A 27746-nucleotide genomic window follows, 5' to 3' on the forward strand; every position below is an offset into this window, starting at 1 on the left:
AGAGATCGGGTTTAACTATGTTGCTGAGGCTGGAGCTATAATTTTTTGAGCTTACAACATATCAGGCATCCCTAATCCGAGGATTCTCGACCAGGAGCAGTCGTGCCCTCCAAGGGACACTGGCAATGCCTGGAGACAGATTTGGTTGTTACGGCTGTGAAGCGCTGCTGGCATCTACTGGGTAGAAGTCAACGATGCCCAGGGCAGCTTCCACAGTTAAGCGTCTATAGTGAAGGCTGGGAAACTCAGTCCTCAGCTCTTATTTGTAACACGTTTCTCACAACCCTGTTCTGTTTAACCCCCATTTTACAGAAAGGGAAACTGAAGCTCAGGTTGCTCACAGTTAGTCAAGAGTGGGGGTGGCCGGGTGCAGTAGCTCACGCCTGTAATCCCAGCACTTTGCGAGGCTGAGGTGGGCAGATCACGAGGTCAGGAGATTGAAACCATCCTGGCCAACCTGGTGAAACCCTGTCTCTATTAAAAATACAAAAAATTAGCTGAGTGCAGTGGTGCGTGCCTGTAATCCCAGCTACTCGGGAGGCTGAGGCATGAGAATCACTTGAACCTGGGAGGTGGAGGTTGCAGTGTCCAGCCTGGCAACAGAGTGAGACTCAGTCTCAGAAAAAAAAGAGAATGGAGGTGACATTTGCCCAGGGCTGTCTGACTCCAAAGCCAGAGCCCTTGATCACTTACTCTTTGTTTTTGTTTTGTTTTGTTTTTGAGACAGAGTCTTGCTCTGTCCCCCAGGCGCCCAGGCTGGAGTGTAGTGGCATGGTCTCAGGGCTCACTGCAACCTCCGCCTCCTAGGTTCAAGTGATTCTGCCTCAGCCTCCCGAATAGCTGGGATTACAGGTGCACACTGCCATGTCCAGCTGGTTTTTGTATTTTTAGTATAGATAGGTTTTACCATGTTGCCCAGGCTGGTCTTGAACTCCTGACCTCAGGTGATCCACCCCCCTTGGCCTCCCAAAGTGCTGGGATTACAGGCATGAGCCACCGCGCCCGGCCTCTACTCTTTATTTAGTGTCTTCCTTAGGCAGCTTGTGGCATCCCCAGGCCAGCAGTGCTGAGGGCCACTTGGCCGTAACATACGGGAAAACAGATGGGCAGGGGAAGGCGGGGAAAGGGCACTGATGCTTTCTGTCTCCCAGGGCGGGGGCTGTCGGTTCCTGCGCTACAACTGCTCCGTCCGAGCCCCGAGAAAGGGCTGGACCCTCATGCACCCTGGACGACTCACACATTACCACGAGGGGCTCCCCACCACCAGGGGCACCCGCTACATCGCAGTCTCCTTTGTCGATCCCTAATTGGCCAGACCTGGCCCCCTGGGACCTTTCTTCTTTGCCAACAACCACTGCTCAGCAGCCTCTGGGATCTCGGAGTCCCAGGGAACCCAGTCCAGCCTCTTGGTTCTTGACTTCCATTGCTCTTGGAACCACCAATCAGAGAGATTAAGAGAGATTCTTGCAGGCCAGAGGCGAGGCACACCTCCATGGCTGGGGCTCTCCGTGGTGCTCTGGACCCAGCACCGGGAGACACCATTCACTTTTACTGCTTTGTAGTGACTCGTCCTCTCCAACCTGTCTTCCTGAAAAACCACGTCCCCCTACCTCCACCTCTTCCATGGGGTGAGACTTGACAGAACAGGGGCTTCCCCAAGTTGCCCAGAAAGACTCTCTGGGTGAGAAGCCACGGCCAGAGCTTCTCCCAGGCACAGCTATAGCACCAGGGACTTCTGCTTCAAGTTTTGGGATAAAGACACCTGGATGACACTCAAGTGGCCACCCTGAGTCTGGGACTTCTGCCTCCATGGCTGGTCATGAGAGCAAACCATAGTCCCCTGGAGATGGCGACTCCAGAGAACCACTTGGGAGACAGAAGAGGCATCTGTGCACAGCTGAATCCTTCACTTGCCTGGGGGGAGGGGAGTGACAGGTCCGCACACTGCACTGGGTCATCCTGTCCTGGATGCCTCTGAACAGAGGGACAGACTGTCAGAAACTGGAGAGTTTCTATTAAAGGTCATTTAAACCACTGAAGGGAAGATGCTCTGGACGAGTGGGTGTGCATGTGACTTGGTGTGAGTGTCTGTAGGGAGGGGTTTTAAAAGGCCTTTTTTTTTTTAAAGACAGAGTCTTGCTCTGTCGCCCAGGCTGGAGTGCAGTGGTGTGATCTTGGCTCACTGCAACCTCCGCCTCCCAGGTTCATGTGATTCTCCTGCCTCAGCCTCCTGAGTAGCTGGGATTACAGATGCGTGCCACCACATTCAGCTAATTTAAAAAATATTTTTAATAGAGATGATGTTTCACCATGCTGGTCAGACTGGTCTCGAACTCCTGACCATGTGATCTGCCCACCTCAGCCTTCCAAAGTGCTGGGATTACCGATGTGAGCCATTGCATCCGGCCAAGAGTCCTCTTTTAAGAGCCTTTAAGAAAGGCCATGCTGGCTAGGCATGGTGGCTCAGGCCTGTAATCCCAGCACTTTGGGAGGCTATGGGAGGTGGATCACTTGAGACCAGGAATTCAAAACCAGCCTGGCCAACATGGTGAAAACCCATCTCTACTAAAAATAGAAAAATTAGCCAGGCATGGTGGCACGTGCCTGTAGTCGCAACTACTTGGGAGCCTGAGACAGGATAATCGCTTGAACCCAGGAGGCAGAGGTTGCAGTGAGCCAAGATTGTACCACTGCACTCCAGCCTGGGCAACAGAGCAATTCTGTCTCAAAAAAAAGGAAAGAAAAAGGAGGCTGGGCGCAGTGGCTCACGCCTGTAATCCCAGCACTCTGGGAGGCCGAGACGGGCGGATCAAAAGGTCAAAAGATCGAGACCATCCTGGCCAACATGGTGAAACCCCATCTCTACTAAAATACAAAAATTATCTGGGCATGGTGGCGCATGCCTATAGTCCCAGCTACTTCAGGCGGCTGAGGCAAGAGAATTGCTTGAACCCAGGAGGCAGAGGTTGCAGTGAGCCAAGATCTCACCACTGCACTCCAGCCTGGCACCTGGCGACAGAGCAAGACTCTGTCTCAAAAAAAGAAAAGAAAAAAGAAAGGCCTTGCCAGCAGAAACAGGGACTGCTGTGTCCCAAACCTAGTCCCATGGGATCTCCGTGTTATTTGTATATTTTTTAAACTTTTACTTCAAGTCACGCACTGGCTGCCCAGGGCACACTTCTCACACTTCTGTGAGGCCTGCATCAGGTGACACCTCCTCCCTGAAGTTTTTTTTTTTTTTTTTTTTTTGAGACGGAGTTTCACTCTTGTTATCCAGGCTGGAGTGCAATGGCGCGATCTTGGCTCACCGCAACCTCCGCCTCCTGGGTTCAGGCAATTCTCCTGCCTCAGCCTCCTGAGTAGCTGGGATTACAGGCACGCACCACCGTGCCCAGCTAATTTTTTGTACTTTTAGTAGAGACGGGGTTTCACCATGTTGACCAGGATGGTCTCAATCTCTTGACCTCGTGATCCACCCTCCTTGGCCTCCCAAAGTGCTGGGATTACAGGCGTGAGCCACCGCGCCCGGCCCCTCCCTGAAGTCTTTATTGACCACTCCTCCTGTAAACATGAATGTGGCAGCACAGGGGGAACTGGTGTTCTGGTGGCCCCCACTATACCTTGGGCAGACTCTTCTAGTGGCACTTCAGGGCATTAACAATAAGAGCTAATATCTGGCTGGGCACGGCGGCTCACACCTGTAATCCCAGCACTTTGGAAGGCTGAGGCAGGCGGATCACAAGGTCGAGATCAAGACCATCCTGGCCAACATGGTGAAACCCCGTCTCTACAAAAAATACAAAAATTAGCTGGGGTTGGCGGCATGAGCCTGTAGTCCCAGCTACTCAGGAGGCTGAGGCAGGAGACTTGCTTGAACCCGGGAGGTGGAGGTTGCAGTGAACTGAGATCGTGCTATTGCACTCCAGCCTGGGTGACAGGGTAGACTCCATCTCAAAAATAAACAAAAAAAATTAGCTGGGTGTGGTGGTAGGCACCTGTAATCCCAGCTACTCAGGAGGCTAAGGCAGGAGAATCTCTTGAACCCAGGAGGCAGAGGTTACAATAAGCCGAGATCATACCACTGCACTCCAGCCTGGGTGACAGAGCAAGACCCTGTTTCAAAAAAAAAAAAAAGAAAAAAAAAGCTAGTATCTATCCATCCCTCGCCATGGCCTGCGCATTGTACATGCCAGGCACTTAGTACACAGCCCTCTGGGGTAGGATATTACAGATGAGGAAACAGACCCAGAGAGACCGAGTCATAGGCCTAAGGTCACACAGCAAGTAAGTGGTAGAAATAGAGATTTGAATATGATTTCAGCCATTGGTAAAATCTGGTCCCTGCCCTCAAGGCAGTTGTCAGCAGTGGGGACAGGAAAAACCAAATGTAGTTCACTGTGGCCTCTGTGATAAATGCCACCATGCTTGTTACAACAAATTAGAGTAGGAGCAGAAGGGACCAGCTGGCTTGCATAGCACAGTGCTCCTTATACAAGGGCGATTTTGCTCCCCAGGAAACATTTGGCAATGTCTGAAGGCATTTTTAGTTGTCACAACTGGGGAAGGGGGATCGCTACTGGTATCTAGTGGACAGAGGACAGAGATGCCCCTAAACATTCTATGCAACACAGGACAGTCTCTCCCTTCACTTCAAAAAAGAATGATCCAGACCACAATGTGAGGAGTGCAGAGGCTGAGGAAGCCTGATAGCAGAAGCCATCTGGACTGGGCCTTGGAGTAGGAGAAGGTTTTTATGCACAGAACCACATTCCAGGTCTAGAGAATGCAGGTTGGCTGGGGTGTTGGTGGGTGGAAGGAATCTATTTAAAGGCCTATTCCCCAGGCTAAGGAGAGTTCGGACTTCATCCAGGAAGTGACCAGAGTCATTTAAAGGTTGTTTGACACTTCCACCTGGGCAACAGAGCGAGACTCCACCTCAGGAAAAAAAAAAAACAAAAAGGAGTCAGGCAAGGTGGCTCACGCCTGTAATCCCAGCACTTTGGGAGGCTGAAGCAGGCAGATTACAAGGTCAGGAGATCGAGACCATCCTGGCTAACACGGTGAAAACCCATTTCTACTAAAAATACAAAAAATTATCCGGGCGTGGTGGCATGTGCCTGTAGTCCCAGCTACTCAGGAGACTGAGGCAGGAAAATTGCTTGAACCCGGGAGGCAGAGGTCGCAGGGAGCCAAGATCGTGCCATTGCACTCCAGCCTGGGTGACAGGGCAAGACTCCGTCTCAAAAAAAGAATTTTTTTTTTTAGTCTTTTCATTTTAAAAATTGACTCATGGTAAATTCAAACAGCACACATATTTTTTTTTTTTTTGAGACGGAGTCTCACCCTGTCACCCAGGCGTGCCTGGCCAGCAATTAATCTTAGTAATGTATTTAACACAAATGATCCAAAATATTATCACTTCAACATGTAATCAGCATATAAATATTAATGAGCTAATAGTCTGGCACTGTGGCAGGTGCCTGTAACCCAGAATTTTGGGAAGCCAAGGCAGGAGGAGATTGCTTGACTCCAAGAGTCCAGAAGTTCAGACCAGCCTGGGTAACAAAGTGAAACTCTTCCCCATGTCTACAAAAAATAAAAAATATTAGGCGTGGCTTCCAGCATCTGTGGTTTCAGCTACTTGGGAGGCTGAGTGAGGTGGGAGGATTGCTTAAGCCCAGGAGTTCAAGGCTGCAGTGAGCCATGCACCGCTGGCACTCAGCAGCCTGAGTGACAGAATGAGACCCTGGCTAAAAAATAGGTTTTTGTTTTGTTTTGTTTTGTTTGATGGAGTTTCTCTCTGTTGCCCAGGCTGGAGTGCAGTGGCATGATCTTGGCTCACTGCAACCTCTTCCTCCCGGGTTCAAGCGATCCTCCTGCCTCAGCCTCCCGAGTAGCTGGGACTACATATGTGTACCACTATGCCTGGCTAATTGTATTTTTAATACAGACGGGGTTTCGCCATGTTGGCCAGGCTGGTCTTGAACTCCTGACCTCAAGCAATCCACCTGCTTCGGCCTCCCAAAGTGCTAGAATTACAGGCATGAGCCACCGCGCCCAAACTATATATATATATATATATATATATATATTTATATATATATATATATAAATATAATAATGTATAATATATATATATATATATATTTTTTTTTTTCTAAAAATTGAGATAGTTTAACAGTCTTTTTTGTCCTAAGTCTTATAGCGCATCTCGGTTTGCACTTACTCAGGATTCAGAGCCACATGTGGCGGGTGGCTACTGTACTGGCGCGCTCAGGCTTGGAGCCTTCCCTGAGGAGGCCAGGTCCTGCAGGGGACATGTTTGCTGCAGTTTCCTAGTGTCTGGCGCATCAGGAGGGGCTCGGTGTCTGGGCAACCATGTGAGCTTGGGTAACATCCCCTTTCGGTCTCCTGGGACTGCTGAGATTAAACACAGCGGTGGATGTTAGAGACGCAGTTCAGTGACCGGCACTGATTCGCCGTTGTTGCTGCTGTTCTTCCTCAAGGGCGACTGAAGGGCAGCAGGCCCAAGCTTGCTTCTGTCAGCCTAGGCACGGACCTCTAGAGAGCGCTCCTCTAAGATTACAGAATGTAAGTCTGGATTCCAGAGCTGGCAGAGGCCCCAGGATCTAGGGCAACCAGCGAAAGAGAGGGAACCTCTACTCCACGCCCTTGGTTTTTTGCCCCTTAGCAGCTTGAGGCCCCGCCCGGCCCCGCCCCACCCCGCCCGGCCCCGCCCCACCCCGCCCCGCAGCTCCGGCCGGCGCCCGCCGGAACTACAGCCCCCATGATGCAGAGGGAGTCCGAGCCTATCGGCTTAGGAAGCTCCGGCGGAGGAGGTGCTATTGGAAGCGCCGAGTCACGGGGCTTCAAAGGCGTAAGGAGTAGGCGGGGCGAGTCAGCTGGGCTAAGGGTGCACCAGCTAACCCGGGTCGAGGGGCGAGCCTGAGCTACGGGTGACGCGCGCGTCCACTTCCCTTCTCCCGCCTCCCCCCGGGGCAGCGCTCGCTGGTGACGCAGTGAGTATGATGGCCGCCGCGAGGCCGGGAAGGTGAAGGTGAGAGGGCGAGCAAGCCGGGGTGGCGGCGGCGAGGCCTGAGCAGCTCAACGTGGGCCGACGGGACTCTGGGGCCACGGGGTTCTGGGATGCAGTCAAGCGGGGGTCCCCACTCTTCGGCCTCGCCTCCGGGCTCTACCCTGGAAGCGAGAGGAGGGGGCGGGCCGCGGGACCTGGGACTGGGAGGTGGGCTCCCCTGTAGCTTCTCATCGCCCCCGCCTTTCCACCCTTCACGCCACGTTCTATCCCTGCCCCTTCTCTATTTTTCATCCAGTTTTCATTTTGCCAGCTTTTACTCAGCATGCGATAGGTGTCCACGTTCACCGCGGGAGCGTACTGCCCTGCCCTCCCCACTTTGGGCGCTTTCTGCCCTCTCGTTCAACCCTGTTTGCTTGTATGACTTGTCACCGGACTGTAAGGCCCTGGAGCGCAGGACTGTTTCTTATCCATTCCTAACCTGGCGCCTGACACACATAGAGAAGGCACAAAGAAAATGTTGAATAAATAGCTCTTTAGACGCACGAAGGCAAAACTGCCTGTTACCCCCTCTCGTAATCCTTCATTGCCCTCTTTCTTTAAATTCTCAATCATCTCTCTTCTCCCCAGGAAAGGACTCTGATTGTCCGCTTCCTGTGTCCAAGGTTTGGGGGACTGGGGGAGGAAGGCAGCTCAAAATAGTTAAAAAAGGAAGGAGGCCGGTCACGGTGGCTCACGCCTGTATTCCCAGCAATTTGAGAGGTCGAGGCGGGCGGAACACCTGAGGTCAGGAGTTTGAGACCAGCCTGGCCAACATGGTGAAACCCCGTCTCTACTAAAAATACAAAAATTAGCCGGGCTTGGTGGCACACACCTGTAATCCCAGCTACTCAGGAGGCTGAGACAGGAGAATTGCTTGAACCAAGCTCTCCACTGCACTCCAGGAGCTTTGGAGTAAAAGGGAGCTGATATTTCAGATCCCAGCTTAGACAATTGACTAACAGTCTACAAATCTTCAAGTATTCGAGGCCTCTGTTTTCCCCTTAGAATTGAGAATTAGTGAGATACTTTGTAGCAGCTGGACACATTGGCTTTCAATCAGTTCCTCTGTAACTCAGTAGTCAGCTGTTCCACAGTCCTCAGTCCCAATTTTTTTCCTGGTTTTGCTCTGTCCTCTCCTCTCCCTCTCTGGATGTACCTTTCCCAGGGCTCCTGCAGGGCCCTCCCTGGTACCTTGAACCCGCACATGGTGGAACGCATGCTTGTGCACAGCCAGGATTGGTCCCACACCTCTGCGTTTTTTTCCCCAGGGCACTTCCTCACATGCCAGCCCAACTCCCCAGTACCTCAATGAGTAAGCTTCCCTCAGGGGTGAGTTTGTTTGGCTTGAAACCTGATTAGACATGTTTTGCACACCAGTGTTTCGTTTTTGTTTTTTTAATACCTGGTCTAGCTCCCTTTTCTTTTCTAGTAGGTCAGGACTGGTGGAGTCAACACAGTCATCAATAGCCAACCTCAACCTGAGATAAGACAGAGAACTCAGAATCTTTTTGTCTTCTGGACTCCAGCCATGTCCATGATGCCTACCCTGTGAAGATCTCTCACCATCCAAAAAAGTAAGTAGTAGCTGTGATTTCTGGCACCCTAGATTTGAGTCGAGTGGACAGGGGCATGCTCTTCTGGACCTCTGCTGGCAAGTCTCTTGGATGGCATCCTCTTTGTATAGAGCCACAGCTTTCCAACCTCCATTGAAAGACAACTGTATCTCTTTTCTACTTCCGTGCAGGATTTTGCTGGTTGCTGAGAGAGCCTGTTTAAAAGTTGACAGTTCAGGAAGTGGCTGGGATCTTTTGGACTCCCTGAATAATTAGTCTCTATCTCCCTCATTTGGTCTTCTCTGCTGTGCTGGCTCCTCCCCATCTCTGCCCAGCAGAGGTTGGCTCCTTGTCACGCCTAAGAGTCTGCTCTGCCCCCTTTATCCTGTATACTCTTTTGTTTCAATTTCTCAGCTGCTTCTCTGTTCCAGTTGTGCCAGCAGACAATCCGTGGATCCATTTATTTTCCCTGCTAGGAGTTGCTGTACATAAAACTGGGTAAGGAGGTGGTGTGGATTCAGGGACTGTGCTTGGGATCCAGACACACCTTCCAGTGAATTTTGCTGTCTCTATGCCCAAGATACCTAACACTCCTCAACTAATAGCCTAGGTTGAAGCAAAGCTTTTGACCACCTTGGAGGGCTAATAGCAGTTTCCGTTTAGAATTGGGTTCATTTCTGGTCTTAGGTTAATATTTGTTAATACTGTGCCCCTGGTACTTTTTGGGGGTAGGGATTGGAGAGTACCAGAAAGAATGAGCCTTTCCCTAAAGCGTGATCCTCAGGATTTTAAAGGCTATTATACAGAAGGGTTTTTTTCATTGAATGTATTTGTGAAATGCTGCATTCAGTACAGTTAAACTGGTGTCTTTACAACAAGCCTTCCTTCCCAAACTCTTTGCTGTGCTCATGTGCTCCACTGGAGGGGAATGGTAGCATATGGTGTTTTACAAACTGATTCTACTGTTGAACCTTCTTTACATGGGATGTTGGGTGCAAGTGGAGTTCTGTGGACCACACTTTGGGAAATTCTGCCAGAAACTATCCAAAACTGTAATCTCCAGAGCACCTATGAGGCAGTCAGCTTGAAGTGTGACACTTAGCATGTAACTTTTGTTGGAGCTGGGCTCTCAGGCTCTGCTTGTGGGATGGTTCTCATGTGCCTGTGGCGAGCTCTGTGGTGAAGCAGAGATTATCAAGGCTTTCCAGAGGAGGAACAGGAACCCAGCTGCCCGCCCCTCTATCTCCCTGGAGGGGTAGGGAGTCAACAGTCAAAGCCTTGAGATAATTGGGGGACACAGGGTGTGATAAAAACCAGAAGTCTGTGGGGTTGTTTGTTCTCTGTGAGGCATCAGGGGAGGCTTCATGGAGGGGGTGACACTTGAGTTGGGTGTAGAAGGACAGTAGGAGTATGTCAGATGGGTGGGAAAGGAAGGAGGATTCTAGGTAGAAAGCAGTTCATGCAACACATATGTGGAATCTCAACTTGCAAAATTAGCAGAGCCAGATAAATCAGGCAGAGTTTGGAGAGGTTGACAATAGGTTTTATGCTAGGGGTTTGGGGACAGCTGCAGGCTGGGTAGTGGTGAGAGCAGGGAGGCTCCTGGATCGGCTGAGCTTGTAGCCTGGAGCTCTCAAGCTTCTACGGTGTACATGCTGTTGAGTCTTGCAGTTGGTGGGCACTAATGCTTTAGGTTTCATACGCCCCGGGTTTGCAAACATTGACCAGAACTTAAATGCACCTGCTTCTAAAAGTCCAGGTGATAGCAGGGAACTTGCTTCCTGCAGCAGGTCACTTCTGCAGTTGGGTGTTGCAGATTTTTCCCCAGCTGACCTGTTTATTCTATCTCTGTGGTAGCGGGGAAGGGTGTGGTGGGTGTGGGGTGAGTTGGCGGAGTTGCCTCTGCCCTCCCTGAAGGCTGGGTGTTCATGGAGAGAGTCTTGTGATCTTGCTGGTAGGGTGTGTTGTTATTGTTGCTTTATAACATGTAAAACTGCTTTAGCTTGTACTGCATGTGAAACATGTTGCTTGCATCATCAACTGTAGTCTTCTCACGATTTAGATGGTATTGTGATAGTGGGATATTGGTTTTTGTCCACGGATCCAGGGTCGTAACTCCTATCCATAGCCCTTGTTATGGTCTTTTGTTATGTTAGATGTGTTAGGCCTCAGGGGCAGGCCTCTGACCTTCTTCTGCTCTTCTTCCACCCTAATCTTTCCCCACCTTTCTGATTGTGGGTCTTAAGACTCTCCCTTGAGAGTGTTGGACCCTATATCCTGAGGGAAAGAATGCTGATGTCGTGAAGCTTCCATAAAAATCCAAGAGGACAGAGTTCAGGGAGCAGGTTACTGAAGAGAGGCTTGCTTAGGGAGATCACAGAAGCTACACGCATCTTCCCCCATACCTCCCTATGCTTCTCTATTTGTATCCTTTGCAATATCCTAAATAATAACCCTGTAAACATAAGTGTTTCCCTGAGTTGGGTAAGCTGCTCCGGCAAATTAATCGAACTCAAAGAAGGGGTGATGTGAACCCCAGCCTGAAGTCAGTCGGTCAGAAGTTCAGGAGGCCCCGACTTAAGACTGGTGTGTTTGAGGGGTGGAGGTGGTGAAGGGGGCAGTCCTGGGGACTGAGCCCTCAACCTGTGGGATCTGGCGCTATTTCCAGGTAGACAGTGTGGGAACTGACTGAGGACACCAGCTAGTGTCCGCTGCTTGGTGTGTGGGAAGGAGACCCCCTCATTTTGATCACAGAAGTCTTCTTTTGTGTTGATGATTGTGGTGTGAGGGTACAGAAAAAATGCAGTTCTAGAGAGTTTTTCTTTCCAATAGGTATCTTGTTTGTTGTACACTTGAAGAAATCAAGGTTCTGGGATTAAATAACTTGCTTAAGTTTACGGAGCCCAAAAATAATACAGTCACAATATGAACCCAGCTCTGCCTGATTCCAAACCTGTCTTATGTAGTGCTGTATCGTGCCCCATCCCTGATCCCTTTTCTTTTTTCTTTCTTTTTTTTTTTTTTTTTTTGTTTTGTTTTTTTGAGACTGAGTCTCATTCTATTGCCCAAGCTAGAGTACAGTGGTCAGATCTTGGCTCACTGCAACCTCTGCCTCCCAGGTTCAGGTGATTTTCTTGCCTCGGCCTCTGGAGTAGCTAGGACTACAGGCATGTGCCACCATGCCCAGCTAATTTTTTGTATTTTTAGTAGAGACAGGGTTTCACCATGTTGGCCAGGCTGGTCTTGAACTTCTGATCTCAGGAGATCTGCCCACCTTGGCCTCCCAAAGTGCTAGGATTACAGGCATGAGCCATTCCAGCCCCTGATCCCTTTTCTTTTCCTTTTGGGTGGCTTTCGTCTTGTGCCTGCCACATCCCCTCTTTCTTGAACAGTCTGATCTGCCAGACCATGGCAAGCCTGATTTCAGTGCATCTCCTTTGCTGCTTTGGATGAGTGAGAGTAGCATCTTCTTTCCAGTTTCCTTTCTCAGAGCTGTACTGTCTTTAAGTCCTGGACATACGGCTTCCATGCTGAGCAAACCTCTCTCACAGTTGTGGCATTATGCCGAGGAGGAATGTAGAAATGGAAGTGGTATCACTTCCTTCCCTCATCTCCAGAGGGATCATTAATATTGCACAAGAACTTGTCAGTTTGGGCACACATGTGGGTCCCCATCCCGCTTTGGATCAGCCTATCTTTCTGCCCACCCTTTGGGATGGTTAGTTCCTAAAAGTCCGTTTTGGCATTCAGTCTTCATGTAACTCCTCTGGGTGTTGTTTCTGTTTCTCAGGTCCTTGTGCAACACCCTTTGGCTCCATTTGGAAGTTTCTCATGTGTGCTTGCTTCGGAGCAACACCTTATTTCCCATCTAGAGAGAGTGAACTTGCTGCTGGGTGGAGAACTGGGGGCCCTAAGATTAGGGTGGCTGGGGAGGCAGTGACAGACCCAGCTGCAGTCAGCTGTGCACAGGACCCCTCATCCAGGAGGTCTTTGCCTTTTGACTTCCCAGGATTGGTGAGCTCTGCTCGGGAGGCAGCTTTCACCATGGTGGGAACTCTGAGGAGGGACCTGGTTGGGGTCCACTTTTGGGATCGGCATTTCCAGTCTTACCCTAGGCTCTACCTTCTAGTGTGTCTGCCTCTTTTTGATCTTTTTTTTTTTTTGAGTCAGAGTGTAGCTCTATTGCTCAGGCTTGAGTGCAATGGCACAGTCTTGGCTCACTGCAACTTCCACCTTCCCAGGTTCAGGCAATTCTTGTGCCTCAGCCTCCCAAGTAGCTGGGATTACAGGTGCCTGCCACCATGCCCGGCTAATTTTTGTATTTTTAGTAGAGACAGGGTTTCACCATGTTGGCCAGGCTGGTCTCAAGTGATCTACCCACCTAGGCCTCCCAAAATGCTGGGATTATAGGTGTGAGCTGCCATGCTCAGCCTCTTTTGACCTTTGACCAAAGACCTCTAGGACTTTGGAGTCACGTCTCACAGCCTCTAAAATGTCATTGTTATATGAACAGATAAGCTACAAAGATGTGTGGGATTGAGTGAGAGCAAGAGAGACAGTCACACAAAAATAGACTGTGATAATATAACCAGGCTCGGTGGCTCATGCCTGTAATCCCAGCACTTTGGGAGGCCGAGGTGGGCAGATCACTTGAGGTCAGGAGTTGGAGACCAGCCTGGCCAACATGGCAAAGCCTTGTCTCTACAAAAAATGCAAAAATTAGCCGGATATGGTGGCATACGCCCATAATCCCAGCTATTCAGGAGGCTGGAGTGAGGCTGTAGTTAGGCACTCCAGCCTGGGTGACAAAGTGAGACTCTGTCTCAAAAACAAAAAGACTGCTAATAAACAAAATGTTGGCTGGGCATGGTGGCTCATGCCCTTAATCTCAGCACTTTGGGAGTCCAGTCCAAGGTGAGAGGATCATTGGATTCCAGGAGTTTAAGACCAGCCTGGACAATAAAAAAATTAGCCGGGTGTCATGGGTGCATGCCTATGGGCTCACATACTCAGGAGGCTGAGGTGGGAGGATTGCTTGGGCCCAAGAGCTTGAGGCTAACAGTGAGACCTTGTCTCAAAATAAAAAGTAAATAAGTAAACAAACAAAATGTTAATATTGCTTATCACAAAATGATGGGTTTATGGGTTTTTTTCCCTTTTGGTTTCCAAATTTTCTGTAGCACACATATGCTATACTAAAAGAGACCAATCGTTTTTTTGTGGGTGTGCTTTTTATTTTATTTTTTGAGAGTGAGTCTCGCTCTGTCACCCAGGCTGGAGTGCAGTGACAGGATCTCCACCGCCCAGGTTCAAGTTCACTTCAGCCTCTGCCTGCCAGGTTCAAGCTGTTCTCCTGCCTCAGCCTCCTGAGTAGCTGGGATTACAGGTGTGCACCACCATGCCCGGCCAATTTTTGTGTTTTTAGTAGAGACTGGATTTCATCATGTTGGCCAGGCCAGTCTCAAACTCCTGGCCTCAAGTGATCTGCCCACCTCAGCCTCTCAAAGTGCTAGGATAACAGGCATGAGCTACCGAGCCCAGCCTGTTTTTTTTTTTTTTTTTTTTTTTTTGAGGCAGAGTCTTGCTATGTCACCTAAGCTGGAGTGCAGTGGTGCTATCTCCGCTCACTGCAACCTCTGCCTCCCGGGTTCAAGCAATTCTCTGCCTCAGCCTCCCAAGTAGCTGGGATTACAAGTGCCCACCACCACGCTGGCTAATTTTTTTTGTATTTCTAGTAGAGATGGTGTTTCACCATCTTGACCAGGCTGGCCTTGAACTCCTGAACTCGTGATCCACCCGCCTTGGCCTCCCAAAGTGTTGGGATTACAGGAGTGAGCCACCACGCCCGGCCTGAGACACTGTTCTTATCTCACCATCCTTTTTTCTAGTCCTGGAGGTTGCAGTGAGCCGAGATCCTTATATTCTCAATGGAACAGAGAGCTAGTCCCTCTTCTCCCCCAAGCATTCTGCCATCCCCCAAGCAGGACGTCCCGAGGTAGGTGTTGCTCTGTTCACTCACACTGGCTTCTCTTGCAGCGCAATGTCCCTGCTCTTCTCTCGATGCAACTCTATCGTCACAGTCAAGAAGGATAAGAGACACATGGCTGAGGTGAATGCTTCCCCACTCAAGCACTTTGTCACTGCTAAGAAGAAGATCAATGGCATTTTTGAGCAGCTGGGGGCCTACATCCAGGAGAGCGCCACTTTCCTTGAAGGTAAGATGGGCACCTGCTCAGCCAGGCTCACTCTTACCTGTTTAGATATTCAGCTAATGGGACTTGGGGATGACGAAGTTCAGCTCTGCTCCTAGGGAACTCATGCCCAGATAGCTTCAGAGATGCTCTCGCTGCTCTTGAAAATCATGTGGAATTGGAGTCTGGGGAGATTAGGGCAGGAAGACAAGGGAACGGCCATTTAGTCATTAATTTAAGAAGTCCACATATTTCTTTTCTTTTAATCATTAAAGATAGGTGAATCTTATCCCCATCCTCAAGGCAAGCAAATTGAGGTTTGAGAGTTGTCAGATACCTTGTAAGTACCAGGTCAGGGCTTTACCCAGGTGTCTCCAACTCTGTAGCCCACGTGTTTTCCTTCGCCTGGTTCTGGCTGCCATTAATACCAGGCACTGTTTGAGTGTCAGTAATGCCTGACCAGGGTGCCCTCTCTGTGATATTTTTAGATTGCTGACAGAACTGTAGGAAACTTGTGTCACCTATGCTGTTTCTACTAGTTACTAATTTGAGCTCAACCTCTAGTTCCTTATCTATCAGCAGAGAAGGACTGGTTCCCAGGGCCCTGCTCATTTGAGTGTCAGCTCCAGCGCTGGCTTCCTCAGGCTCCCTCTTTAGAAGGGCACTTTGGCTCCAGGTCCTGAGATTGTCTGTGGAGACCCAGTAGCCGAGTCTTTTCTGCCCTTGGTTTCCTCACTTGCGAAAGTGGGGCTCAGGTGTGAACAGGGGTTTCAGATTCTAGTCTGCAGAACCCTAGAAGTTCGGTGGTGGTGCTTCAGGGGTTGGCCCCTGGCTCAGGGGGCCGCCTTCTTTTCATTCTGCTTTCAGCTAGAGTAGCTTGGCTTCTCGTTGTTTTACACCCCAGGCTGCTACACAAGGCTCCCTTTGAAGAAAGAGACTGTCCAGTTTCATGCCCTTATCTGTGCCCTGCCTTTTGAGTGGCACTTGATGCAATAGAGGGTGCTTCCTAAATACTTGTTGAACTAAAGAAATCTGAGTTTTAAAGTAGTATGATTGGTAGTTGGTAGTTGAAATAATCCCAAATCATTGCCTGTTTATCAGTGGCTATGGTGTGCCAGCCCTGTGCCAGGTGCTGGGCGTGCAGAGATGGGGTAGATCAAGCGGCTGCCCTCCGGGATCCCAGAATAACCCTCTTGGAAGCTCTGAGTCACTTGCTCAGATGATGCTGTGGACAAACACATGCTTCATGCAGGTGTTTATGTGATGCGTACTTTGATCTCTCTTTGTGTGAAAATATGAGGCCTCCCCGGTTGTTTAAATGGAAGGGAAAGAGCTGGAGTGATTCTGAGCTGTGTTGGGTCAGGGAGGGAATGTTGGAATGGTTCTTGCCTGGGGACCATTTCTAACGGGCAGCTTGTTGGCCTGCTGGCTGTCACTTTTAAGTGTAGCCACATGCTTGAGAGCCAGCTTCCTCCAAGGGACATTCCAAAGGCCATGCCCAGGTGCCCATATAAGGGAGGAGTATCGATGCATGTGGGGCAGAGGTGACTGGTGGACAGAGCAGGTGGGGAGATGGGGGTGTTATTGACTTGGTCACTTCCTTTCATGGTGCTGGCTGCAGGGGAAGCTCACTGGGCGGGCCCTGACACGCCCTTGTCGTGCTTCACATGCTTTGGGAGTGTTCTCAGGGCTGGGGCCTGGCCGTCTGGTGGTTCATATGAGTGTGCAGAGGGATCAAACACCCTTCTGTGTCCCAGCTGGCCGAAGCACCTGTCTGGTGTGAGTCCTAGACAGGATAGTGGTAGGATCTCACTCAGTTGCTCCTGTGTGGAGTAATTTGTTAGCCATCTGCTTTTTAAGGGCACTGGGAAAAGCAGTGCAGTGATCCAAGGGTCTGCTCACTCAGCAAATATTGGTGCACCTGCTGGTGCTGTGATCGGATAGTGTGGCCCTCATGAGGTAGATGACACAGACAGGTGAGCTGGACAGTTACCTCATGGTGAGATGAGAGCTGAGATGGGAGAAGTGTAGGGTGCTGGGGCACACAGAGAAGGGGTCTGGGGTCCTGACTCAGGTTCAGGGGGTGGACAGAGAAGGCTTCCTTGGGGGCAGTGCTGTCTAAGCTAGACTTGCAGTCAAGTGAGAATGAGCCAAGCTGCTCCAAGGCAGTGTAGTGTCAGTTCTTCAGAGACTGGGGAAGGGGTTTGGGCAGCAGGGAGTGGAGACAGAGGGCTGAGGAAGCTGGTGAGTTTGGGGATATGGTGAGGGAGACTGTGAGGCAGTGGGTGGCAAGAGGCCAACAGGGCCAGGGCAGGGAGGGCCTCGAGAAGTGACACAGAGTGGTTAAGGGCCTGGACTCAGAGCCAGGCTGCCTAATTCAAATCCTAGCTCTGCCTTTTATTAACTTTGGGGCCACGTTAACAAAGAGGACCAAAGGAGAGAACGAATTTGAAAAGTGACTGAAACAGTGCCTGGCATGTAGTAACAATTTTGTAAATATTTGTTAAGAAAAAATAGACAGGATGGCTATTAAGAGGATGGCAGTTAACGTTCAGGTATTCATCTTATACCAGCAGCCATTCATAGCACTTTGTGTTTTAATTCACGTGATCCTCACAATGGTCTGGTGAAGTAGGTATTGTCTTATTGCCATTTTGTGTCTAAGGAAACTAAGACCCAGAAAGGTTCTTTTTCTTGAGGCCACAGAGCTAGAAAGTGGTAAGAACCAGCTTCAAAACCAGGCAGTCTTGCTCCTGAGCCATGTTCTTAACCACCACACCATGGGGCCACTGTAGGGGATTTGGAACTCAGCCTGTCGGCTGCAGGGAGCCAGAGGTGGACTCGTTTAGGGTGAGCAAGGCCGGCGCTCTGGCCCTTCCATACTTGTGACTGTGGAACTCCTCTACCATGTGGTGACCCATTTCGATCCCCACCTCCAGACACCTACAGGAATGCAGAACTGGACCCCGTTACGACAGAAGAACAGGTTCTGGACGTCAAAGGTTACCTGTCCAAAGTGAGAGGCATCAGCGAGGTGCTGGCCCGACGGCACATGAAAGTGGCTTTTTTTGGCCGGTAGGTTGTTGAGGCCCCCACCCTTTCTTCCTGGCTGGGAGGGAGGAAGGCCCTTTGTTCGAGGTCACAGAATGTTCCAGGGCAGGGACACGCTTCAGAATTCATTGCTTTCCTTTTAATTTATATTTTATTTATTTATTTGATTTTTGAGACAGGGTTCTCACTGTCACCCAGGCTGAAAGCTCATTACAGCCTTGAGCTCCCTGGTTGGGAGAATCACCTGAGCCTCCTGAGTGGCTGGGACTGCAGGTGCATATCATCAAGCCTAATTTTTTTTTTTTTCTCATTGTGCTTGAAAGCACATAATATAAAATTTACCACCTTAGTGGGCTTCCTGTCTCACTGGGTGCAGGTAAGATCATTGTAGTTCTGCTCTAGTGATGTGGCGGGGAAACTTCAACTCAGAATGAGAAACATTGTTTAGCACAGGTTGAAAGCTCTGAGACTCGGAGCAGATGAGTCTGCTGAGCTATTTTCAAGAAGCAGAAGTGGCTGGGTGCAGTGGTTCACACCTGTACTCCCAGCACTAGGAGGCTGAGGCAGGAGGATTGCTTGAGCCCAGGAGTTTGAGACCAGCTTGAGCAACATGGCAAGACTCCCATCTCTACAAAAATTTAAGAAATTTAAAAATTAGCCGGGTGTGGTGGCACGTACCTGTAGTCTAAGCTACCTGGGAGGCTGATGTGGGAGGATCACTTGAGCCCTGATGGTCGAGGCTACAGTGAGCTGTATTCCTGTAAATAAAACAAGGGGGGAATGTGACATGGTAATTGCCCTATAAACTTCATACAGTGAGCTGTATTCATGCCACACACCACTGCACTCCAGCTTAGGCAACAAAGCAAGACCCCGTATCAAACAAACAAACAAAAAACACATCAGAATACATAAAAGGGGTGTGATAGGTAAGAATGAGAAAGCAGGCCAGGTATGGTGCCTCACACCTATAATCCCAGCACTGTGGGAGGTCAAGGTGGGTGGATCACCTGAGGTCAGGAGTTCAAGACCAGCCTGGCCATCATGGTAAAACCCCATCTTTAAAAAAAAAAAATTATATTAAAAAAAAAAAAGAATGAGAAAGTACTCTTGCCTTTAGCCTGGCAGTTGTCAGCTGGTACCGACAAGGTGGAGCTTCATGTGTAAGGAGGAGCGTGATGGGAGAAAAGCAGTGAAATATGCCATGTGTGGGCAACACTGGGGTCATTTAGACCGAAGAAGACGCCCTGGGGGGTGAGTCGGTGGTTTCAGGTAGGCCTGGAGTAAACTTTGGAGACAGTCTCTATAGGTGACGCTTGCTGAGGGTAGCTGTGTGATTGAAGGGACAGACAGTGTGCTGTGGGAGCCTCTTGCAGATTGATCTGAAATGATGAACCAAGGACATGTCACAGGTTTGGGCCTGGGGTGTTTATTCATTTTAATAAACAGCACCTACTCTTTGTCTCTCAGCGCTGTCTGGGCACTGGCGATATTGCAGTGAATAGGGCTTTGGCCCTCCAGGCTGGTATCTGCATTGTAAAAGTGATTCGGGTCAGATAGAGGTGGCTTTGCTGACAGCTGTTACTTCCTCCTAGGACGAGCAATGGGAAGAGCACTGTGATCAATGCCATGCTCTGGGACAAAGTTCTGCCCTCTGGGATTGGCCACACCACCAATTGCTTCCTGCGGGTGGAGGGCACAGATGGCCATGAGGCCTTCCTCCTCACCGAGGGCTCAGAGGAGAAGAGGAGCGCCAAGGTGAGGATGCCAGGCCAGCGCTCAGCCCTGCGCCTGCTGGTGGGGTGGGGCAAGTCGTCCATTGTGACACGGCTGACCTCACCTCTAGGGAGAGGGCAGCACTGCCCTGTGGAGGTGAATTGGGAGACCCTATTTTAGACGAGCTTTTTGAAGGATGTGAGAGCTTCTGGGGGCTGGCTGGGGCAGTTTTCAGAAACGTGGACCACCAAGAATGAGGACCCTGCTGTTCCTCGTACAGCTCTGAGTGGCCACTGACCTCTCTTCGCTAATTAAGGAAGACAGTGTGTGCCGTGTTCTTCTTGGGATTTTGCCAGAGAGGGATTCCTCCATTTGCTCTGTGTCTCTGACCTATCAGTCAGGGGCTGACACTCTGAGTTTTCTGAGAGGCAGCTGCATTCTTGTTTGGGGCTGGATGTTCAATTTGCTTCATAAAGAATCAATCAGTGCAGAACAGATGACTTTAGGATGATATCTAGGAAAGAAGCTCAAAAGAGCAGTGGGTTCTTACTGACAACTCCCAGCTGTTAACTTTTTATATGTGAAAGAAGAAAGGGTAGCAGATAGAGGCAGCAGTCCCAGCCACTGTTCTGTGATGCAGCAGCATAGGAATCTCCTGGCTTAGTGGTTCCTCCTCAGCTTGATCTTTCTTTCTTTCTTCCATATCAGACTGTGAACCAGCTGGCCCACGCCCTCCATCAGGACAAGCAGCTCCATGCCGGCAGCCTAGTGAGTGTGATGTGGCCCAACTCTAAGTGCCCACTTCTGAAGGATGACCTAGTGCTGATGGACAGGTAAGAAGGAGGTACTCTCCTTGGAGGTCCAAACTGGGAGGCACCAGGTTTCCATTTCTGGATAATCCAGGCCAGAGTCCCTGGGCCCCATCCTCGCTCTGCTTAAGTATCACTGCCTTTCAGATGGGCTCATCCAACTCCTCTGGCCTCTTGGCTTTCCGCTGGAGTCTGGTTACTATACCCATTGCATCAGTGCCCTGCAGATGTCCCAGGGATGGCCTGTAAAAGATAGGAGGGGTGCTCAAAAGTTGGGGAGGTTCTCAACCTCAGCCCAGTGCCAGCACGTGTACTAGGGGTGGGGAGTTGTGGTGGAGTCAGGTGTATTTTATTTCTCTTGAAGAAACACTTTGCCTTGGCTTTGTGGACAGGTTATAACTATACCAAGAAGTACTGTATTGTAGTGTTTACCTGGCCTCACATCAAGTCACAACTTCATCTTAATTGTATATTATCTTTAAAGTAGAACTATAAATAATTCTGTTTTTATAAAAGCAATAGATGTATGTGCTTAAAAGCACTCATTTCCAGGCAATCTGGAAGGATATGAAAAGGAAAGTAAAAACTGGTTATGATGGCCAGGCCTGATTTCTCTCCCCTCCCTGGTTTTCTCCTCTGTGGCCTGCCTGCCTCACAGGTCCCTGGTGTGTTCTCAGCAGGAAGAGTAGGGCTCCTGCTCTGCCTGATGATTTGGTTTACCCCTGTCATTTTTAGCCCAGGTATTGATGTCACCACAGAGCTGGACAGCTGGATTGACAAGTTTTGTCTGGATGCTGATGTGTTTGTGCTGGTGGCCAACTCAGAGTCCACCCTGATGCAGACGGTAACTCCTCCTTTGCCTTCTCCCAAGCTCCCAGCACCCCCTGGGCAGGCAGCTGACAGGGCCTTGCTGTCAAGCTCCTGCTCCACCGAGGTCTTACCCTTTATCTAGGAAAAACACTTCTTCCACAAGGTGAGCGAGCGTCTCTCCCGGCCAAACATCTTCATCCTGAACAACCGCTGGGATGCATCTGCCTCGGAGCCTGAGTACATGGAGGAGGTTAGCACCTCTGTTTGGCAGTTTGGGGATTGCCACCCTGAGGGGAGCACTGCCTGCCACTGGGGCCACTTCATGCACTCCTGGATCTAGTGACTTCCTGAACTAATTTTATTGCCAAAGAATTCTCCAGATACTCATCTATGGTATCTTCTGGTAGCCTTCCTCCTCTCCCATCCACTTTGCTGGATGCACCCCCTCTTCAAGCCACTCTCCCCTAGGTCTGAAAAGGATCCCTGCTGCATTAGTGCATCTTTGGGGCCAGTGCTGAGTTTGGTTTCTGAGGAATTAATACAGAACAGGCTCAGCTCTAGGGAGGCCTCTGGGAAAGAGGCTGGAAAGAGGAGTGAAGAACTGGTTCTTACTGTTGACTCAACTCTTAGCTATTTACTTATTTATTTAGAGACTGGGTTATGAGGCTGGCTGATTTTTGTATTTTTGGTAGAGACGGGGTTTTCCCATGTTGCCCACAGTGTTCTTGAACCCCTGAGCTCAAGTGATCCATCCGCCTCAGCCTCCCAAAATGCTGGGATTACAGGCATGAGCCACCACACTCGGCCTCACCACTCTTTATATGTGTGAAATGAAAGACAAAGGGGTAACAAACTGGGCATGGTGATGCACACCTATAGGCTGAGAGAGGATCCCTTGAGACCAGGAATTTGAAACCCCCCTGGGCAATGTAGCAAAACGCCATCTAAAAAAAAACAAGGGTAATAGATAATACAGTAATAAAACATGCAGTTGCAGTCAGTAGGCTGGAGTCCAAATTCCTTTTTTTTTTTGAAAAGAAGTTTTACTCTTGTTGCCCAGGCTGGAGTGCAACGATGCGACCTCTGCCTCCTGGGTTCAAGGAATTCTCCTGCCTCAGCCTCCCTAGTAGCTGGGATTGCAGGCGCCTGCCACCATGCCTGGCTGATTTTTCTGTTTTTAATAGAGATGGGTTTCACTGTGCTGGCCAGGCTGGTCTCGAACTCCTGACCTCAGGTGATCCATCTGCCTCGGCCTCCCAAAGTGCTGGGATTACAGGCGTGATCCATTGTGCCTGGCCTGGGGTCCAGATTCTGACTGACACTAGATAGTGTGGCTTTGGTAGATTCCTTGACCCTTCTGGTAATCCAGTTTCCTCACCAGTGTGATGGTGTGATAAATAGACTTCTTGAGAGGATGAAATCAGTTAAAAATGCCTGACATGTAGTAGGTGTCTACAAGAGGTTATTATCACATTTTATCGGTAGAACCCTAGGATGTCAGAGCCAGGAGAGGTTTTCTAGTGATGCCCACTCCTTTTGTAAACAGTGCCCCAGGAGTACACAGCTTGTCAGAGTATAGCTCCCAGATTTAAGTTTCTTGACCCCAGGGTTCCTTTCCTTCCAAGGCACCAAAGTAAGCCACTGTATAGGCTTAAGAGGCAGTCTGGGGCACAGTTAAGCATTTCTGCTCGTATATCATAAAATATCTTTGTCAGGCTCTACACCAAGTAACCCCCATGCATTGGCCTGGGAAACTTGGTAGCAAGAGAGCAGAATAGTGGGAGACATTGCACTGTGTATGTGTTTGTACCTTTGGCTGTCGAGCCATGTGAATGTATTGCCTCTTCTTTTTTCTTCTCACTCTGTCGCCCAGGCTGGAGTGCAGTAGTGCAGTCTTGGCTCACTGCAACCTCCGCCTCCAGGTTCAAGTGATTCTCCTGCCTCAGCCTCCTGAGTGGCTGGGATTACAGGCGCGTGCCACCATGCCTGGCTAATTTTTTTGTATTTTTAGTAGAAATGGGGTTTCACCATGTGGGCCACTGGTCTTGAACTCCTGAACTCAAGTGATCCACCTGCTTTTGCCTCCCAAAGTGCTGGGATTACAGGCATGAGCCACCGTGCTCAGCCTCTTATTATCTATTCTTTTTTTTTTTTTTTGAGATGGAGTCTCACTCTGTCACCCAGTCTGGAGTGCAATGGTGTGGTCTCAGCTCACTGCAACCTCCGCCGCCTGGGTTCAGGCAGTTCTCCTGCCTCAGCCTCCCGAGTAGCTGGGACTGCAGGCGTGTGCCACCACACCTCGTTAATTTTTGTGTTTTTAGTAGAGACGGTGTTTCACTATGTTGGCCAGGCTGGTCTTAAACTCCTGATCTCTTGATCCGCCTGCCTCAGCCTCCCAAAGTGCTGGGATTACAGGCATGAACCACAGCACCTGGCCTTGTTACTTATTTATTTATTTATTTTTTTTTTGAGACGGAGTTTTGTCACCCAGGCTGGAGTAGAATGGCATGATCTTGGCTCACTGCAACCTCTGCCTCCCAGGTTCAAGTGATTCTCCTGCCTCAGCCTCCCAAGTAGCTGGGATTACAGGTGTGTGCCACCACAGCTGGCTATTTTTTGTGTTTTTAGTAGAGACGGGGTTTCACTATGTTGGTCAGGCTGGTGTCAAACTCCTGACCTCCAGTGATCCATCCACCTTGGCCTCCCAAATTGCTGGGATTACAGGCGTGAGCCACTGTGCCTGACACCTATTTTTTTTTTTTTTTTTTGAGATGGAGTATTGCTCTGACACCCAGGCTAGATTGCAGTGGCACTATCTCAGCTCACTGCAACCTCCACTTCCTGGGTTCAAGCAATTCTCCTGTCTCAGCCTCCTGAGTAGCTGGGATTACAGGCGCCTGCCACTGTGCCCGACTAATTTTTGTATTTTAGTAGAGACGAGGTTTCACCATCTTGGTTAAGCTGATCTCAAACTCCTGACCTCATGAGTCCCCATACCCAGCCCTGGCACCTATTCTTTTAATAAAAGAGGCAGGTGGGGGCTGTGGGGCCACCTGCACCCACTCTGGACACATTTGTTTGGGCTCCAGGTGCGGCGGCAGCATATGGAGCGTTGTACCAGCTTCCTGGTGGATGAGCTGGGCGTGGTGGATCGATCCCAGGCTGGGGACCGCATCTTCTTTGTGTCTGCCAAGGAGGTGCTCAACGCCAGGATTCAGAAAGCCCAGGGCATGCCTGAAGCAGGTAATGATCAGAACAGATGTCCTCCTTTTCCCTGATGTTTGAGACATTTTGTCTTGTGCTGACTCTATTAGTAGAAAATCCTTCTGAGAAGGGGATGCTGAGAATTGCAGAGTGAGAGGCTCTTGCTCTTCAGCCAGTGGCTTGGTTTCTGGAGATTATGTCATTTTCCTCTGCTGCCGTTATTTTTGGACTAATACAGTACAATTCTCCTAGGGGGCGCTCTTGCAGAAGGCTTTCAAGTGAGGATGTTTGAGTTTCAGAATTTTGAGAGGAGATTTGAGGTGAGTCCTTTGATTCTGGTGTCTGGCGATTCTGTGCCTCCCCAGCTCCCACTGGCTATGTCCCTGGCAGTGAAAGCCAGCGTCTGCCCTTTGGCTGTAGCCCCCGCCTCCCTCGGTGCCTCTGTGTGTTCCAGGAGTGCATCTCCCAGTCTGCAGTGAAGACCAAGTTTGAGCAGCACACAGTCCGGGCCAAGCAAATTGCAGAGGCGGTTCGACTCATCATGGACTCGCTGCACGTGGCGGCTCGGGAGCAGCAGTAAGAGTCCAAGATGCCAGATAGGTGGAGTGTGCTGCTGAGATGAGGGTGCTCCACTCCTGCTCTGGGCAGTTAGGCAGGGCTGAGTCTCTGGGCTCCTATCCAGGACCCTTTCCCTGGCCACCAGACCATGTTAAAACCACATAGCCTGGTGAGGAGGGCAGCTGGGTGCTTGATCACCCCACCTGGTCTGTGCCGCATGATCCCCTGTGTTGGAGGCCTTGGCCCATGCCCTGCTGAGGTCTGCAGCCATTCTCAGAGCCTGAACACATTATTAAAAACAACATTCCAGCCAGGAGCAGTGGCTCATGCCTGTGATCTCAACACTTTGGGCGACTGAGGCAGGAGGACTGCTTGAGGCCAGGAGTTTGAGTCCAGCCCAGATAACATAGTCAGACTCCATCTCTACAAAAATTTTAAAAATCAGCTGGGTGTGGTGGTGCACACCTATAGTTCCAGCTACTTGGGAAGCTGAGGCAGGAGGATTGCTTGAGCCCAGGAGTTCGAGGTTCTAGTGAGCTGTGATCACACCACTGCACTCCAACCTGGGCAACAGAGGGAGACCCTGTCACTAAAGAATAATAAAAAAAATCTTGCTTCTGTCACACAGAATTGAGTTTCTCAATTGTTTATATGAAGTTAAAAAAAGTTCAGTGCCCTTTTGATTCTTTTACACTTGTCCCAGTGTCACTCTGCCCCGAGGCACCATAATCATAAATTTACATAGTCTTGTCACCCATTCAAACAGTACTTTTTACATAAATGCCGAAGAATATGTAAGGTTTTTACATGCTTCAGACATACAGATGTGGCATCACAAGGTCTGTCACTGTACCTGACTTGTCTTTCCACTCAACATTGTTTTTCCCTTTATCCTTGTCAGTACGCGTAATTTGAGTTTCTGAGTAGTAACTGCTAGAGTATATTCCATTGTGAATATGCCTCATTTTCCTATGGATGGAATTTTAGATTTTTTTTTTTTGCTATTGTAAACCCTACTGCAGTGGACATCTGTTCATGTGTCCCTTGTGCAGCTTTGTAAGAGTCTTCCAGGGGTGAATTCCTAGCGGCATAGTGATTCTGTCTGAGGGTATGTGTGTTTCAAGTTTTAGTCAGTTTTACTTCATTGTGCTCCACAACAGCCATACCTGTTCATTGCATGACCAGTACTGTCCACAGGCTTTCCATTTCCTCAGCTCTCACCAGAACGTCAGGCCTGGCCATTTTTGCCAGGACTTGGTGGAAAACAGTGCCCTTAAAAATTTCATTTCTGGCCGGGCGCAGTGGCTCACGCCTATAATCCCAGCACTTTGGGAGGCCGAGACAGGTGGATCACGAGGTCAAGAGATCGAGACCATCCTGGTCAACATGGTGAAACCCCGTCTCTACTACAAATACAAAAATTAGCTGGGCATGGTGGTGCACGCCTGTAGTCCCAGCTACTCTGGAGGCTGAGGCAGGAGAATTGCTTGAACCCAGGAGACGGAGGTTGCGGTGAGCCGAGATAGCACCATTGCATTCCAGCCTGCGTAACAAGAGTGAAACTCCGTCTCAAAAAAAAAAAAATTCATTTCTGTGATTACTAGTGAGGTTGAGCTTTTCCCCTATATTAATTGGCAGAATTTGTTGGTTTGCAGTCCAATGCTCTGCCCCCGAGCTATACCCCCTCCTAATTGGCAGAATTTGTTTAAACCCCCTTAAAGCGCCCTCCCTGCTCTGTCACCACCGCCTCTTCCACATGGAAGATTGAAGAGTGCATAGTTGGCTGCAGGGTCCCCTTCCTACCTGGGAAGGGGAAGTCCATGCCCCTGGATGCATGTGTGCAGCCCTGCCAGGCAAGATAGCGGGTGGGGCGGTGTGGGCTTTCTGGCATCCCCTCTTGCTCCTCTGCTTGGTCAGGCAGGAATATGGATTTTTCACCAGTACTCTGCTTTCAGGGTTTACTGTGAGGAAATGCGTGAAGAGCGGCAAGACCGGCTGAAATTTATCGACAAACAGCTGGAGCTCTTGGCTCAAGACTATAAACTACGAATTAAGCAGATTACAGAGGAGGTGGAGAGACAGGTGAGCAGTGAGGAGGAAGCATTCTGGGGGTATTTGGACTCCGAGTGGAGTCCAGAAGAAAGCAGACATCCTCCTCTTAGGAGCTTCTCAGCTTTCCAGAAGGAAGTTATGGCCCTGCTTCAAGAATAGAGCTGCCTTTTGGGTTCCGCTGTGGGGTTGTGGGATGCTGGGCATGTTCCCCCTCCTCTGGACGTCCATGGATCATGTGGGCGTTTGATCAGGCTTTAATTCCATAGAGGAGCGGAAGAGGCTGCTGGTGTGAGAAAGGATGTGCCCTTGGTAAGGATCTCCTGGTGCTGCAAGACTGAACCTTGGTCTTCCTTGATACTTAACAGTGTACTTCCTTTTGCTGTAGGTGTCGACGGCAATGGCCGAGGAGATCAGGCGCCTCTCTGTGCTGGTGGACGAGTACCAGATGGATTTCCACCCTTCTCCGGTAGTCCTCAAAGTTTATAAGAATGTGAGTCATGGAGCAACAGGTCCTCTTGGCAGGGGCCCCAAAAGTGATTCAGCCCCTGCTGGTGCATGTGGCCTGAGGGAATTTTGATGGGGTGCTTCTCTTAACCTCCCTCTTGTGGCAGGAGCTGCACCGCCACATAGAGGAAGGACTGGGCCGAAACATGTCCGACCGCTGCTCCACGGCCATCACCAACTCCCTGCAGACCATGCAGCAGGACATGATAGGTTAGTGCCTAGG

General features: G+C 49.9%; 2 protein-coding genes across 8 annotated transcripts in view; both read left to right on the top strand.

Annotated features, from left to right (window-relative positions):
• PLOD1 (procollagen-lysine,2-oxoglutarate 5-dioxygenase 1) overlaps positions 1-2034 on the top strand; it is a 39641-nt gene extending 37607 nt beyond the window's left edge. For both annotated transcript variants that reach the window (XM_064363282.1, XM_064363281.1), the window contains exon 19: positions 1152-2034. In XM_064363282.1, coding sequence (XP_064219352.1) covers positions 1152-1307 — 156 coding nt within the window. In that variant the 3' untranslated portion in view covers positions 1308-2034. The remainder of the gene's footprint in view (positions 1-1151) is intronic.
• A 4874-nt stretch (positions 2035-6908) lies between these two features.
• MFN2 (mitofusin 2) overlaps positions 6909-27746 on the top strand; it is a 28042-nt gene continuing 7204 nt past the window's right edge. The window contains exons 1-16 of one of the 6 annotated variants that reach the window (XM_021669839.2): positions 6909-7057; positions 8344-8404; positions 8508-8649; positions 9043-9126; positions 14665-14843; positions 17759-17894; positions 19466-19628; positions 20295-20419; positions 21131-21239; positions 21348-21455; positions 24295-24448; positions 24662-24729; positions 24864-24985; positions 26923-27049; positions 27405-27509; positions 27631-27733. In XM_021669839.2, the coding sequence (XP_021525514.1) occupies positions 14669-14843; positions 17759-17894; positions 19466-19628; positions 20295-20419; positions 21131-21239; positions 21348-21455; positions 24295-24448; positions 24662-24729; positions 24864-24985; positions 26923-27049; positions 27405-27509; positions 27631-27733 (1495 nt within the window). In that variant the 5' untranslated portion in view covers positions 6909-7057; positions 8344-8404; positions 8508-8649; positions 9043-9126; positions 14665-14668. Of the gene's footprint in view, positions 7058-8343; positions 8405-8504; positions 8650-9042; positions 9127-14664; positions 14844-17758; positions 17895-19465; positions 19629-20294; positions 20420-21130; positions 21240-21347; positions 21456-24294; positions 24449-24661; positions 24730-24863; positions 24986-26922; positions 27050-27404; positions 27510-27630; positions 27734-27746 lie in introns of all 6 variants that reach the window. The other 5 variants (XM_021669832.2, XM_021669831.2, XM_021669833.2 and 2 more) reach the window with 5 other exon arrangements.

This window comes from Aotus nancymaae, unplaced genomic scaffold (genome assembly GCF_030222135.1).
Source record: "Aotus nancymaae isolate 86718 unplaced genomic scaffold, 86718_ANA_hifiasm-v0.15.2.pri h1tg000053l, whole genome shotgun sequence".
Classification (NCBI taxonomy): Eukaryota; Metazoa; Chordata; class Mammalia; order Primates; family Aotidae; genus Aotus; species Aotus nancymaae.